The 11,841-nt window shown below is 46.1% G+C and overlaps 4 protein-coding genes and 1 long non-coding RNA gene across 10 annotated transcripts; 3 read left to right on the top strand and 2 right to left on the bottom strand.

Moving 5' to 3' along the window:
• The first annotated feature begins 415 nt into the window (after nucleotides 1-415).
• On the top strand, nucleotides 416-964 carry cer (crammer). Its single transcript, XM_001360305.4, has 2 exons — nucleotides 416-571; nucleotides 636-964. Exons 1-2 carry the CDS (start codon nucleotides 533-535, stop codon nucleotides 834-836), a joined length of 240 nt encoding a protein of 79 aa, XP_001360342.2. The 5' UTR covers nucleotides 416-532; the 3' UTR covers nucleotides 837-964.
• Nucleotides 866-1,411, bottom strand: LOC117183575 (uncharacterized). Its single transcript, XR_004468693.1, has 2 exons — nucleotides 1,229-1,411; nucleotides 866-1,096 (listed from the first exon to the last, which is right to left on the bottom strand). It is a non-coding gene; the product is annotated as an uncharacterized lncRNA (long non-coding RNA).
• Nucleotides 1,151-5,073, top strand: SdhA (succinate dehydrogenase, subunit A (flavoprotein)). Of its 4 annotated transcripts, none has more exons than XM_015183768.2 (5): nucleotides 1,151-1,306; nucleotides 1,411-1,509; nucleotides 2,683-4,280; nucleotides 4,341-4,491; nucleotides 4,555-5,073. In XM_015183768.2, the coding sequence occupies exons 2-5, from the start codon at nucleotides 1,453-1,455 to the stop codon at nucleotides 4,732-4,734; spliced, it is 1,986 nt and encodes a 661-aa protein (XP_015039254.1). In that variant the 5' UTR covers nucleotides 1,151-1,306; nucleotides 1,411-1,452; the 3' UTR covers nucleotides 4,735-5,073. The 4 variants fall into 4 exon arrangements, with proteins under 4 accessions (XP_015039254.1, XP_033233760.1, XP_001360343.1 ...); XM_033377869.1 differs by having other exon boundaries at nucleotides 2,686-4,280; XM_001360306.4 differs by having other exon boundaries at nucleotides 1,208-1,333.
• Nucleotides 5,074-5,087: 14 nt separating this feature from the next.
• On the bottom strand, nucleotides 5,088-7,081 carry LOC4803661 (cytochrome b5 reductase 4). Its single transcript, XM_001360307.4, has 2 exons — nucleotides 5,686-7,081; nucleotides 5,088-5,619 (listed from the first exon to the last, which is right to left on the bottom strand). Exons 1-2 carry the CDS (start codon nucleotides 6,996-6,998, stop codon nucleotides 5,322-5,324), a joined length of 1,611 nt encoding a protein of 536 aa, XP_001360344.1. The 5' UTR covers nucleotides 6,999-7,081; the 3' UTR covers nucleotides 5,088-5,321.
• A 246-nt stretch (nucleotides 7,082-7,327) lies between these two features.
• Nucleotides 7,328-11,789, top strand: LOC4803662 (fatty-acid amide hydrolase 2-A). Of its 3 annotated transcripts, none has more exons than XM_015183770.2 (5): nucleotides 7,328-7,456; nucleotides 9,605-9,877; nucleotides 9,942-10,161; nucleotides 10,227-10,801; nucleotides 10,856-11,789. In XM_015183770.2, exons 2-5 carry the CDS (start codon nucleotides 9,695-9,697, stop codon nucleotides 11,462-11,464), a joined length of 1,587 nt encoding a protein of 528 aa, XP_015039256.1. In that variant the 5' UTR covers nucleotides 7,328-7,456; nucleotides 9,605-9,694; the 3' UTR covers nucleotides 11,465-11,789. The 3 variants fall into 3 exon arrangements, with proteins under 3 accessions (XP_015039256.1, XP_015039255.1, XP_001360345.2); XM_015183769.2 differs by having other exon boundaries at nucleotides 7,346-7,514; XM_001360308.4 differs by lacking the exon at nucleotides 7,328-7,456 and adding an exon at nucleotides 7,572-7,684.
• The last annotated feature ends 52 nt before the right edge of the window (nucleotides 11,790-11,841 follow it).

Consider the following 11,841-nt stretch of genomic DNA (forward strand, 5'->3'; position numbering starts at 1 on the left):
CAACGACAGAAGCTTATTTCTAGCAACTTTTTGCGTCATCGAAGCAAAAGAGTTTGTTTTGTAGAATTCTCTCGTTAGACTTAACTTAGAAATTTGTCAATATTCTCATTCTCTGTGCAAATAATAAAAGGAAACTTAAAGAAAAAAACAAGAAAACGCTGGACAGCTGTTTCTTCAAATTCGTTTAGATCTTAAGCAAATGCATATAATTATATATAAAATCGTATTATACAAAATGTACAACACACACACGACACACGAACAGAATGAATAAACACTTGGAAATTGTACAAAATTCGAAAATCACTTGGATATCATACAAATTTTTTGTAAACTTCTACTGTCCTCCTTTTTGTTGCTGTAAAAAGTTCATTAAGTCGAGAGCGTACTGTTCCATACGGTTTTCAACTAGGTGGCACCTCTGACCGAATATTCTTTCTTTGTTTGGTTCGACGATTGCTGACTCGGAGAAAAACAAACCCTCAGTATCGAAATAATAATTTAGTCAGTCAGAAAAATAAAGGGCGTCAACATGTCTCTTGTCGCAGATGAAGAGTGGGCCGAATACAAAGTAAAGTACATTCTTTAGTTACAACGCAGTATACGCAATACGTCATTCTCGTCCATTGATTCAGGCGAAATTCAACAAGAGCTACGAGGCTGCGGAAGATCTAATGCGACGGGATCTGTACGAGAAGGCCAAGGCGAAAGTGGTCGAGCATAATCGAAAATATGATAGCGGCGAAGTAACTTGGAAAATGGCAATCAATCATTTGTCGGACGACACCGAAGAAGAATTTGCCAAGCGTTGCGGCAAGAGGACACCTCCAAAGTAAATTATGAATTCCATGAATCTCAATGAAAGTGCATTTTACAATGGTTGCAAACGGAATATTCTCTATTTTTATAAATATTTGTATCTGTATGTTTTTACCCAACAAACAATAAATTAATCAATAAATCAGCTGTTCCACAAGTGAAAGATCTGGTCCCACATTGAAGGTAAACAGTTCATTGAATTAAGTTCATTGAACTACAGTGGAATGATATGTAGTAGTCAGACTGGCGTTGACATTTTACAATTGTCATATTGCGCCTGTGTATTTTAAAATTTAAATATTAATTTACGTATACATGTATACTGTCAGTTTTGGCACATGCATTCCCGCCTATATGTAAATACGAAGCGGAAACGTACCAACAAATGAGCACGGTTCATCACCCTCACCTGATCAGAGAACCAGTTCATATTATTCATCCAGCTCCGTAACTCAAGTGCCGACGAGCGGCACACAACATTTAAAACGTAAACTTTTCCTTTCAAAATAGACATGTAACTACATGACAAATATTTTAAGAAACATCAACGCGTACGTACTAAATTTTGACTAAAGTGCCACTCTTTTGCAGAATCAAGACCACACTAGCCACCTCGAAAGCCCAGCCGCAAACATGTCCGGAATCATGCGTGTGCCATCGATTTTGGCCAAAAATGCAGTCGTCTCCATGGTAGGTAGCGCATAAACTCCTTTCGCCAGGCATCCACATCGTCGCCCACCTGTCCACCTTGTCGGACAGCGATTATACAACGAGGGAAACGGATTTTATTTGCTCGTGACGTGAAGTGAAAAAATCTTAAGAAGTTGACCAAAAAACGCGCCCCTCGTAGTTATGTAATTTCAATCAATTTTGATGGCCAGGTGTAATGGATGGCCCCACTCGGAGTTAATATCCCAGAAGGGGGCAACTGTTGATTTTGCCCCCATCTCTGGGCTGTTTTTAAGATTTTAGTGGAAAATTTGTGTTCAACGGTCGACGAGGTTATGTTACCTGCCCCGCCCCCGCTGTCGATGCTTTCGTGTTTTGTTGGTCTGCTCGAATGGCTGTGCGTGCAACAAATGCATCTAAGACATTAAATGCAATTGCAAATTGTGTATGACGGTGGCTCATTGCTATAGGACAAGCCTTGATAAGCTCAGCAAATTTCATTCAGTCACACGAATGTCCAGAGATGCAGGGAGGCACGGCCGCGGCTAACAACTGAGCTGATTATACAATGGGAGCTGGCCATTGCTACTGATGTCTCTACAACAGTTTAATTTATCTATTGCATAAGCAACTGTCGCATTGTCATTCTATGTAGAGGCACCATCAAGTCTAGTCTCGCTTCTTGAGCATCCCAATCTTGAGGCTGTCGACGTCACCACTGTCTTCGCCTCGGAATATTCCTCAGCGGCAGCGATGGGCATGGCGTGTGCGGCTCTCAACTTATCTGTCAAGTTGTCGTTAATTGGCGATCGTTTTGCCAAAACAAAACGAATGCATCTTATCGATGTACATATTTATACATTTACTGTGTATTTTTCCGTCTGCGTGGGGCGTATTAGCCAAGGGGTGCCGGACCCTGCTGATAAGATATAGCTCCTTGCTAAGGGATCTTCCAGAGAATCGCAAGAGCCTGTAGTTTAAAGCGCTTACGTAATTATTTTAGCGAATTGAAATAGCGTTGAAATATTCTTAAGTGAAAGGTGCAAATAATGACTAAATGACGGATCCGTTGTGCAAAAACCTGATTTCGCAACGGTTTGGTCTCATCACAGCGCTGCGGGCGGCCCGTTCAAACAAACCCCTTGTAAACAGCAATCAACTAGCTCTGATCCCATCTCTCTCTCTCTCTTTCAGCAGCGCGCAGCTGCAATTGCAGGGCAACGTAGTTATCACATAACGCACGGTCGCCAGCAGGCGACGGCAGCTAATCCGGATAAGATATCGAAGCAGTATCCTGTCGTCGATCATGCCTACGATGCAGTTGTGGTGGGAGCCGGCGGTGCTGGTCTCCGGGCCGCTTTTGGCCTTGTCGCCGAGGGATTCCGCACGGCGGTGATCACCAAATTGTTCCCCACCCGCTCGCACACGATTGCCGCGCAGGGCGGCATCAATGCGGCGCTGGGCAATATGGAGGAGGACGACTGGAAGTGGCACATGTACGACACAGTCAAGGGATCCGACTGGCTGGGCGATCAGGATGCTATACACTACATGACCCGGGAGGCACCCAAGGCTGTCATCGAGCTGGAGAACTACGGCATGCCCTTCTCCCGCACACAAGACGGAAAGATATACCAGCGCGCCTTCGGTGGCCAGAGCTTGAAATTCGGCAAGGGCGGACAGGCGCATAGATGTTGTGCTGTGGCGGATCGTACCGGGCACTCCCTGTTGCACACCCTCTACGGACAGTCGCTCAGTTACGATTGCAACTACTTTGTGGAGTACTTTGCCCTGGATCTGATCTTCGAGGATGGCGAGTGCCGGGGCGTGTTGGCCCTTAACCTGGAGGATGGTACTCTGCACCGTTTCCGAGCCCAGAACACCGTCATTGCCACTGGCGGCTATGGCCGTGCCTTTTTCTCCTGCACCTCTGCCCACACCTGCACTGGCGACGGCACTGCTATGGTCGCTCGACAGGGCCTCCCCTCTCAAGACTTGGAGTTTGTTCAGTTCCACCCCACTGGCATCTATGGAGCCGGCTGCCTCATTACCGAGGGCTGCCGCGGCGAGGGTGGCTACCTGATCAATGCCAAGGGCGAACGTTTCATGGAGCGGTATGCTCCGGTGGCGAAGGATCTCGCCTCTCGGGACGTCGTGTCGCGTTCAATGACCATCGAGATCATGGAGGGTCGTGGTGTTGGCCCCGACAAGGATCACGTTTACCTGCAGCTGCACCATTTGCCACCCAAGCAGCTGGCCGAGCGACTACCCGGCATCTCAGAGACAGCTATGATTTTTGCCGGCGTAGATGTAACACGCGAGCCAATCCCCGTCTTACCCACGGTGCACTACAACATGGGTGGTGTGCCAACCAACTATCGCGGCCAGGTGATCACCGTTGACAAGGACGGCAAGGATATCATTGTCCCCGGCCTCTACGCTGCAGGGGAGGCAGCCTCCAGCTCCGTTCACGGTGCCAATCGTCTGGGTGCCAACTCTCTGCTGGATCTGGTTGTTTTCGGACGTGCCTGCGCCAAGACCATTGCCGAGGAGAATAAGCCCGGCGCTGCTGCTCCCACTCTCAAGGATACAGCTGGCGAGGCCTCTGTGGCTAACTTGGATAAGCTGCGCTTTGCCAACGGCCAGATCACCACTGCCGATCTGCGCCTGAAGATGCAGAAGACCATGCAGCATCATGCCGCTGTGTTCCGCGACGGGCCCATCCTCAAGGAGGGTGTGAGCAAAATGCAGGAGATCTACAAGCAATTCAAGGACGTTAAGGTTGTGGACAAGTGAGTGCGCGAACATTTGAATTTTAGTTTGAGATTTATTTAATCTGAAATCATTTTTAGGTCCCTAGTCTGGAACTCGGATTTGGTCGAGACGCTGGAGCTGCAGAATCTGTTGGCCAATGCCCAAATGACCATTGTGGGAGCCGAGGCGCGTAAGGAGTCGCGTGGTGCTCACGCCCGTGAAGACTTCAAGATCAGGCTTGACGAATATGTAAGTTGATTTGGGGCCACAAGAAAGCCGGCACTGGCTTTTATTGTATGTTTCTTCTTGCAGGATTACAGCAAGCCCGTCGAGGGACAGGAGAAGGTGCCCTTTGAGAAGCACTGGCGCAAGCACACGCTCGCCTGGGTGTGCAACGACAATGGAGATGTTCAGTTGGATTACAGGAACGTAATCGATACCACGCTGGACAACGAGGTGTCAACGGTACCGCCAGCGATCCGTTCCTACTAAATTAATATAATTAGATGGAGGCTACCCGCATACACATAAAACACCACAGCCAACACACACCACACATACGGATGTCTACTTAAGGGGTCGCAACCTGAGGAAAGGAAAGAGATTTAAAGCCGAGTCGCAAATTTTGTGGTATTTCAGGGGAACTGCACCCCAACGTCTTGCGACGGAATGTAAAGCCAGTTATCCTTTATGCATCCTACATATATATATTCTCTATATATCCTATGTTGCTCCTGTTTCTATCTATTTTCTGTACGCCCTGTATGCCCTCCCTCCACCTGATGATTACTTTTTTTCGGTTGTTTATATACAATTTACAATTTTACATTAGCAAAATGTGTGTGATGGCTTTACTGAGAGACGATTGCGACGATAAGAACAGAACGAAGCTTTGCTGTGCTTTGCCTAGCAATAAGCAAAAGAAAAAAAAAAATCCAACAAACATTTTCTAGTATTTGTTAAACTTATTAAATTATTGAAACAAAAAAATGTAAAAATCACAAAAAAAACCAAAATCTGAACTATTTGCTGTATAGCAAATAAAGTGAATGAAAATGAGTTTTGGTCAAACGATAATTTTAGCCGCGGAATATATGAATTTGATTCGGCTTAACATTTAGACTCTTCAAAACATCTTCGGCAGCAGTGTTGAAGGAGGTTGGTCCACAAATCGCCGCATAAGTACACCTGTCCGGCTGCTTTTCCTTGAACAAAGGAGACAGCAGCTCCGACGATATTCGTTGCGGCTGCTCCTCTGCCTGGGACAGTATGTGGGTGCAGATGAAGCGCTCGTCCTGCGTTTGCAGATTCTGCAGTTTGTCCCTCAGCCAGATGTCCGCTTCAGTTTTGTTGAAGTAGTACAGGTGCAGGGATTCGCTGTGGATCAAATACAGTTTGTTAGTGTACGGATTGGAAAGACTTTTGATTTCCTTGTAAACTTACATGCGATTTGTGTTCCGCTTTAGTAGATGGGGTATTATATTTAAAATAGGTGTCAGACCGCTCCCAGCTGCCAGTAGAAGGATGTTCCGATTTGCGGTTATGTCTGAGAGCATAAAACCGCCGCGAGGCGCGCTTAAATGTAACCGACAGCCTGGCTGCAGTTGGTGCAAGTGACTAGATACAGGTCCATTAGTATATCGCTTAATCAGAAAGTGCAGGCTCACAGAACTCGCCAGGGAGTTCGTTTCGGAGGGCAAATAACTGTGATCGACTGGCGTATAGCTCCGCTGGATTTCAACCCCATTCACAGGGACTTGTATGTTCACATGATGGCCCACTGGTAGCACCATCAATACCTCCATCTGAACGCTCTGTAAGCTCAGCTCAAAAGAGTCGTGATTGAAATCGTTAGAGGCAAGCACTTCATATTCATACATTTCCTCTTGTGTGTCAAGAGAATCCAGTTTGCGTGACGTGTGCGTACCGTAAGAACTCCAAGGAGCTGGCTCTTCTTTGGCCAAGACCAGCTCGATCTTTCCAGTCTCAGTCCCGACTCGCACGGCCTTCGGTGGCCACTCCACCTTCCCTGCTAGCTGTAAGTCAAACGTGTGCCATCTGCTCTCCAGGAAAACACGCGCCACCAGCTGCTGCGGATCTTTTCTTCTCACAATCAGTCCGGGATTGGAGAAGCTTCGAGTGTAAAAGAACAGGGTAAGCTCGCTTCTTTGTTGGATCCAATCGAAGCGAGGAACAATCTCTACTGGCTTTGAATCCCGTGTGTCTGTCTTGAGGGAATCAGTCTCCGTCAAAGGTCCAGGGGCATTCTCCTTTAACGGCCCTACGTAACATTTTCCCAGCAGCTGTGGATAATTGACCCAGGCATGAACCTTGTCAAACAATGTAGTAGCATCTTGGCCAACTCCACGCATTAGCTCGTCCACTCCGCCCGGATGAAAATCCATGTACCGAGTAACATTAAAGACTCTGCCACGAATGGCCATCCAGGCATCAGTAACCTTGTTGTGCAGAGCTAATTCGCTTCTGGTAACTGGAACCACCCGTCCTCCGGTCCCCGATAGATCTTCCCCAGAATTGCACAGCCGTATCCAGCTCATCAGCGAGTAGCCTGGCTTTAGTGCACATTTGTTCCGCGGATTGCCTGTCGCTGAGCCCGAGCAATCGGCATTGGATTTGAGCTTTTGCGGCGCTGTGGTGGGCAGTTGAAGGCCAGCAGAGGCTCTCGGTAAAGGCACTCCCTGTGGCGGCCCAAGCAGCGTATTGCTGGTAGCGGATTTGTGCGATAAATTAGACATAATCTGTTAAATGGCTTGGAATTGAAAATCACAACAATACTCTGGTATAAACAGCTGTTGCGTGCAACTAGTTAAATGGTTCATATTTCGGAATCACAGCATAATCGTTGAATCGATATTTTTGTGCGATAAGCTTATCGGCGTTTTATTTCAAAATATAAATCAAAACTATGATCAAAATACCGTTTAGACATATCTTATCTGTCTCCTTTCTTGTCCCATTGATCGGCAACGCCAATGGAATGAAAACAATGTTGCTTTTTTTCTCGATAGTGAGCAAAATGGCATCGATAGTGCACCAAAAACAAACAAAGTCGATATATCGCTGGCCTCTCAGCACTAGCGGAACATCGATTGCTGTTTGTTTTTGTCACGAGCTACCGAGCTTTAAAATTCGCTGCATTTTAAATAAACTTTGACCGTGCAACCGAGCGAAAGGAAATAATCTTCCCTTTGAAGTACGCTAGTATTTAACCAGCGAAATATCACACAGAGCCCATTGCTTTTTATTCGCGGGTACATTATAGTGTTTGCTATTTATCGACGCGCAATAGTGCGCAGTGTGTATCTGTGTGTACTTTATCTTTTTTGTGCATTTGTCCAACTGCGAAGTTAATTTAGTTTGCACATTCATTGCACATTGCAGCATTCATTGCTAACCGCTTTTGCTGTGAACAGGTTCCAAAGTATTATTAAACGAAAAAACTACAATTGCTGACTGTGTTGTGTGCATCTCTGATCGAATGAACATGAATTATACATATTCAATTGAAATCCGTCTGTATAGTTTGGTTCTTCTGACGTCAACCTCTACTCCTGGGTTTCGTTTGTGGTTTTTTTCCCGCTCCCAAGACTAGAAATGAACTCTCGGAAAATGAAACTTGATGAATTTTATTAATAATCCAAACAAAAGATCTGGGAAGAGAAATGATGTCATTGCCAGTACGCAGCTCGGAGTGTTGTCCTGCATATGTACATATGAAAACCCCCTTTTCGTACCACGTTACACTCCCACCCCCTACAGATATGTACATATGTATATGTATGCTTCAAAATGAGGCCGTATTTGCAAATCAATAGCTATCCTATTCTATACTATAGCTTGGGGTAATGGGCGCGGATAGCAACAGGTCTTGTTCGTGCCAGACTCGTGTTCGTAAATCAGAATAGAAGGTTTGTGGGGCTGCTGTGTCAAGAGCCCCTCGAACTTGTGCTGGGACTTTGTCGCCTGCTATTTGTGAAATCATTTGTAGCCTATCTTATCCAGATTGTCCACTTAAAGGCATGCTATTGTGCGATTATCGTTGTGCATCACTGCCCACCAACATATTAAAAACTTTGCCCTATAGCCTCTACCACGTATCGATTCCCAGCCCCCTAACTGAAAGTATTTATCACGTTACAGTGCCCATTCGAATGTCTCGAAATTCATTTAGCCGACCTACAAGCTGATAGCCTGCTCTCGACATCCAAAAACCAATGCGATAAGCAGTCGGAAAGTTTAATTCCATTCCTGGTAATCACAGACCAGGCTGTTGCTGTACAGACTAGTTGCTGTACGAGTATTGCTATTATTACTTTTATCGCGTCTAGGCAGACGGCTTTGACCTGATGTATGACTCATTTGGGTATACATTTTTCCCTGTTCTCAGAGCGCTGAATGCTGATAAGTTTTTATGTATTGCCTCAGCTTTTAAGCAAAATAGTTAAAGTTTATAAACATTGGTACATATATGGGTTATTGGGGATCGGTTCTTTACTCCACTGAGATATGGGGGGTCCCCCTTATCTACCAATACTTGAGGCGTCGTAAATGCTGTCCCAACCTAATTCGGCTGAATACTACATTACTGATAAGATATTAAATCATGTCTGTCGAAAATAACGCGAATAACAAGCCGAGCCGTTTAGGGGTATACTCAAATTACGACCAAATAAGTTGACTTTCGATATCCCTAGGACTCTTCTGCATTTCCCTAATTTTCGGTCTATTTATCAGCTGTTTTTTTCCCCAATTGTTTGTAAACATTTGCAATTATAATGTGAAATATGTCCGTTTCTGTTTATTCGCTACTCCCGTGTTTGTATTGTTGTATAGTATTCTGGGGTGCAAAGGTGGACATGAGTCAGCGAGCCCCAACTGTGGAGACGTGGCTCGGCCAAAGCCATCAGATTATAGCCGCTCGGAATCCAAATCGATTGCCTACAGCCAATCAGCCAGCAAAGGAATGAAGTTTCAGCTTCAGCTGAATAAACTAGATAAATTTAAAGTAGATTTACAGAAAAAGTATTAATGGAATGATTCAAAATAGAGTGTGTGTATATGGGGAATTTTTTAAAGTAATTTTTTTTACTACGTTCTCCTTCTCAATGTGTGTGTCCGCTATTGGGCCATAATTTAGAACTATTATCTTATTTTTTCCCCCCGTAATTATTGATTTACCACTGAAGGCTACAGTATTATGTATATTTTGAGCCACATACAATTTATTTCAGACAGAAATACGTATTTTCCTAATATTGCTGATAGATGGATTGAAAAATATGTATTCTTTAAAAATAATTGATACACATTTGTAATTTTTTGACTTGTCGAAATCTTCCAGATCCACAACACATGGCCCAAAACCAAGATACAGACGCGATCATCAACCATTCCCAGTAAAAAATAAAAAGCCACATTCCATCCACGCAAGATGGCGCAGCACGTGCCCTTGTCACGCGTCATAGGTTCCTATATCTTTGGTATACTGCAGGCCTGCATTCGTTTTCTTTTCCGCCTGATCTATGGCGCGAAGGGCGAGAGCATGCCACCCATAACGGACCCCATTCTGCTCGAATCGGCATCGTCGCTTGCAAGAAAGATACGCAACCAGGAAGTGAGTAGATCTTGATATAGATACACTAGCCATCAGTATAATAACCTCTCATGTCATCGAATAGCTTAGCAGCGTTCAGGTAATGGAGTCGTTCATACGCCGCATCAAGGAGGTGAATCCCATATTGAATTGTGTGGTGGACGAGCGATACGACCAGGCTCTCCAAGAGGCAGCCGATGCTGATAAGCTGATCAAGTCCGGTCAGCACACTGTGGAGGAATTGGCCAAGCAGAAGCCCTTTCTGGGTGTACCCATCACCACAAAAGACTGCATATCGGTCAAGGGTGAGGTCGAACTAAACTAAAACTGAACTAAAACAGTTATAAATTAAAGTTTACCTGTGTTCCAGGTATGCTCCACACGGCTGGCTTGTATGATCGACGAGAGGTGCGCGGCTCTAAGGATGCGGATGCCATGGCGTTGATGCGCAAGGCGGGCGCCATTCCCATTGCTTTGACCAACGTCTCCGAGGTGTGCATGTGGTGGGAGAGCAACAACACGGTGCATGGACGGACGCGTAATGCGTATGATACAAATCGTATTGTCGGCGGCTCCAGTGGCGGTGAGGGCTGCATACAGTCGGCGGCTGCCTCGGCCTTTGGGCTTGGCTCTGACATTGGCGGCTCCATTCGCATGCCGGCCTTTTTCAACGGCATCTTCGGACATAAGCCAAGCAAGCTGGTGGTTTCCAATGTGGGCCAATTCCCCGCACCTTTCAGCGACGAGCAGAACTCTTTCTTGGGGCTGGGCCCAATGTCGCGCTTTGCGGAGGACCTGCGCCCAATGCTTAGAATCATGTCTGGCGAAAAGGCCGATCTGCTGAATCTCGACAAGGAAGTGGATCTAAGCAAGATGAAGTTCTTCTATCAGGAGTCAGATGGCGGTGCCCGCCTAGTGTCTTCAGTAGACCCCGATCTACAAAAGGTATTAGTGTATAATAATAATTTACATACTGATTATTCAATATTTTCACTGCAGGCCATGCAACGAGTTGTGCGGCACCTGAGCGAGAAGTTTGGCAGCAAGCAGGTGGAGCGCATCCAGCTGCCGCTATTTCGCCAATCGGCTGCCATTTGGTTTGCCAACATGCGGGACGACAGTGGACACGGCTTCGCCTACCAATTGGGCAATTTGGAGCATGACATCAACACCTATTGGGAGCTTTTCAAATGGCTGTTTGGGGCTTCCAAGCACACGTTCATTGGCTTGTCAACGGCGATCATGGACAGTGCTCAGTGCAAGCACGGCTCGCCGAAATATGATCACATGGTCCGTAAGCGAAATGATTTGCGGGCCGAGCTGCAGCGTCTTCTTGGCGACAATGGAGTGCTGATCTATCCCACACACCCCACCGTGGCGCCCTATCATAATGAGCCTGTGACGCGACCCCTTAACTTTGCCTACACGGGCATTGTGAATGTTCTGGGCTTCCCAGCCACGGCTGTTCCGTTGGGAAAGGGCAGCGAAGGATTGCCCCTCGGTGTTCAGGTCATTGCCAACTTTAACGAGGATCGCCTCTGCCTGGCTGTTGCCGAGGAGCTGGAGCGAGCCTTTGGTGGCTGGACGCGACCCCAAGTCAGGGTGTAAAGCGTACAAGAAGCCTAGTTAGTAGAAGGGGGCACTCCACTTCTCATCTGTCCCCGCCCCCACCCTCTGTAACACAAACAAACCCTCCCGCCCGGCGGTATCGACGTATGTCGAACTTGCGGCCTTTGACCTCAGAAATGTATTAATTGTATGGGTGTACTACAGTGCCTCCTTATATCAGTTTTAGATGTGGTTTTATATATTTCATAGATGTTTTTAATAATTAATAATATCAATTACTGGGTCTCGTGCACTGCCTGGGAGGCCGTGCATTCTCCTTATGTTTCTACAATGCATTTATGTATAATAAATAATTGCAACATGAGATAACTCGTTTACTTTCAAAACGAATGACGGCATGGAACGTCTTGTCTGGT

This window comes from Drosophila pseudoobscura, chromosome 3 (genome assembly GCF_009870125.1).
Source record: "Drosophila pseudoobscura strain MV-25-SWS-2005 chromosome 3, UCI_Dpse_MV25, whole genome shotgun sequence".
Lineage (NCBI taxonomy): Eukaryota > Metazoa > Arthropoda > Insecta > Diptera > Drosophilidae > Drosophila > Drosophila pseudoobscura.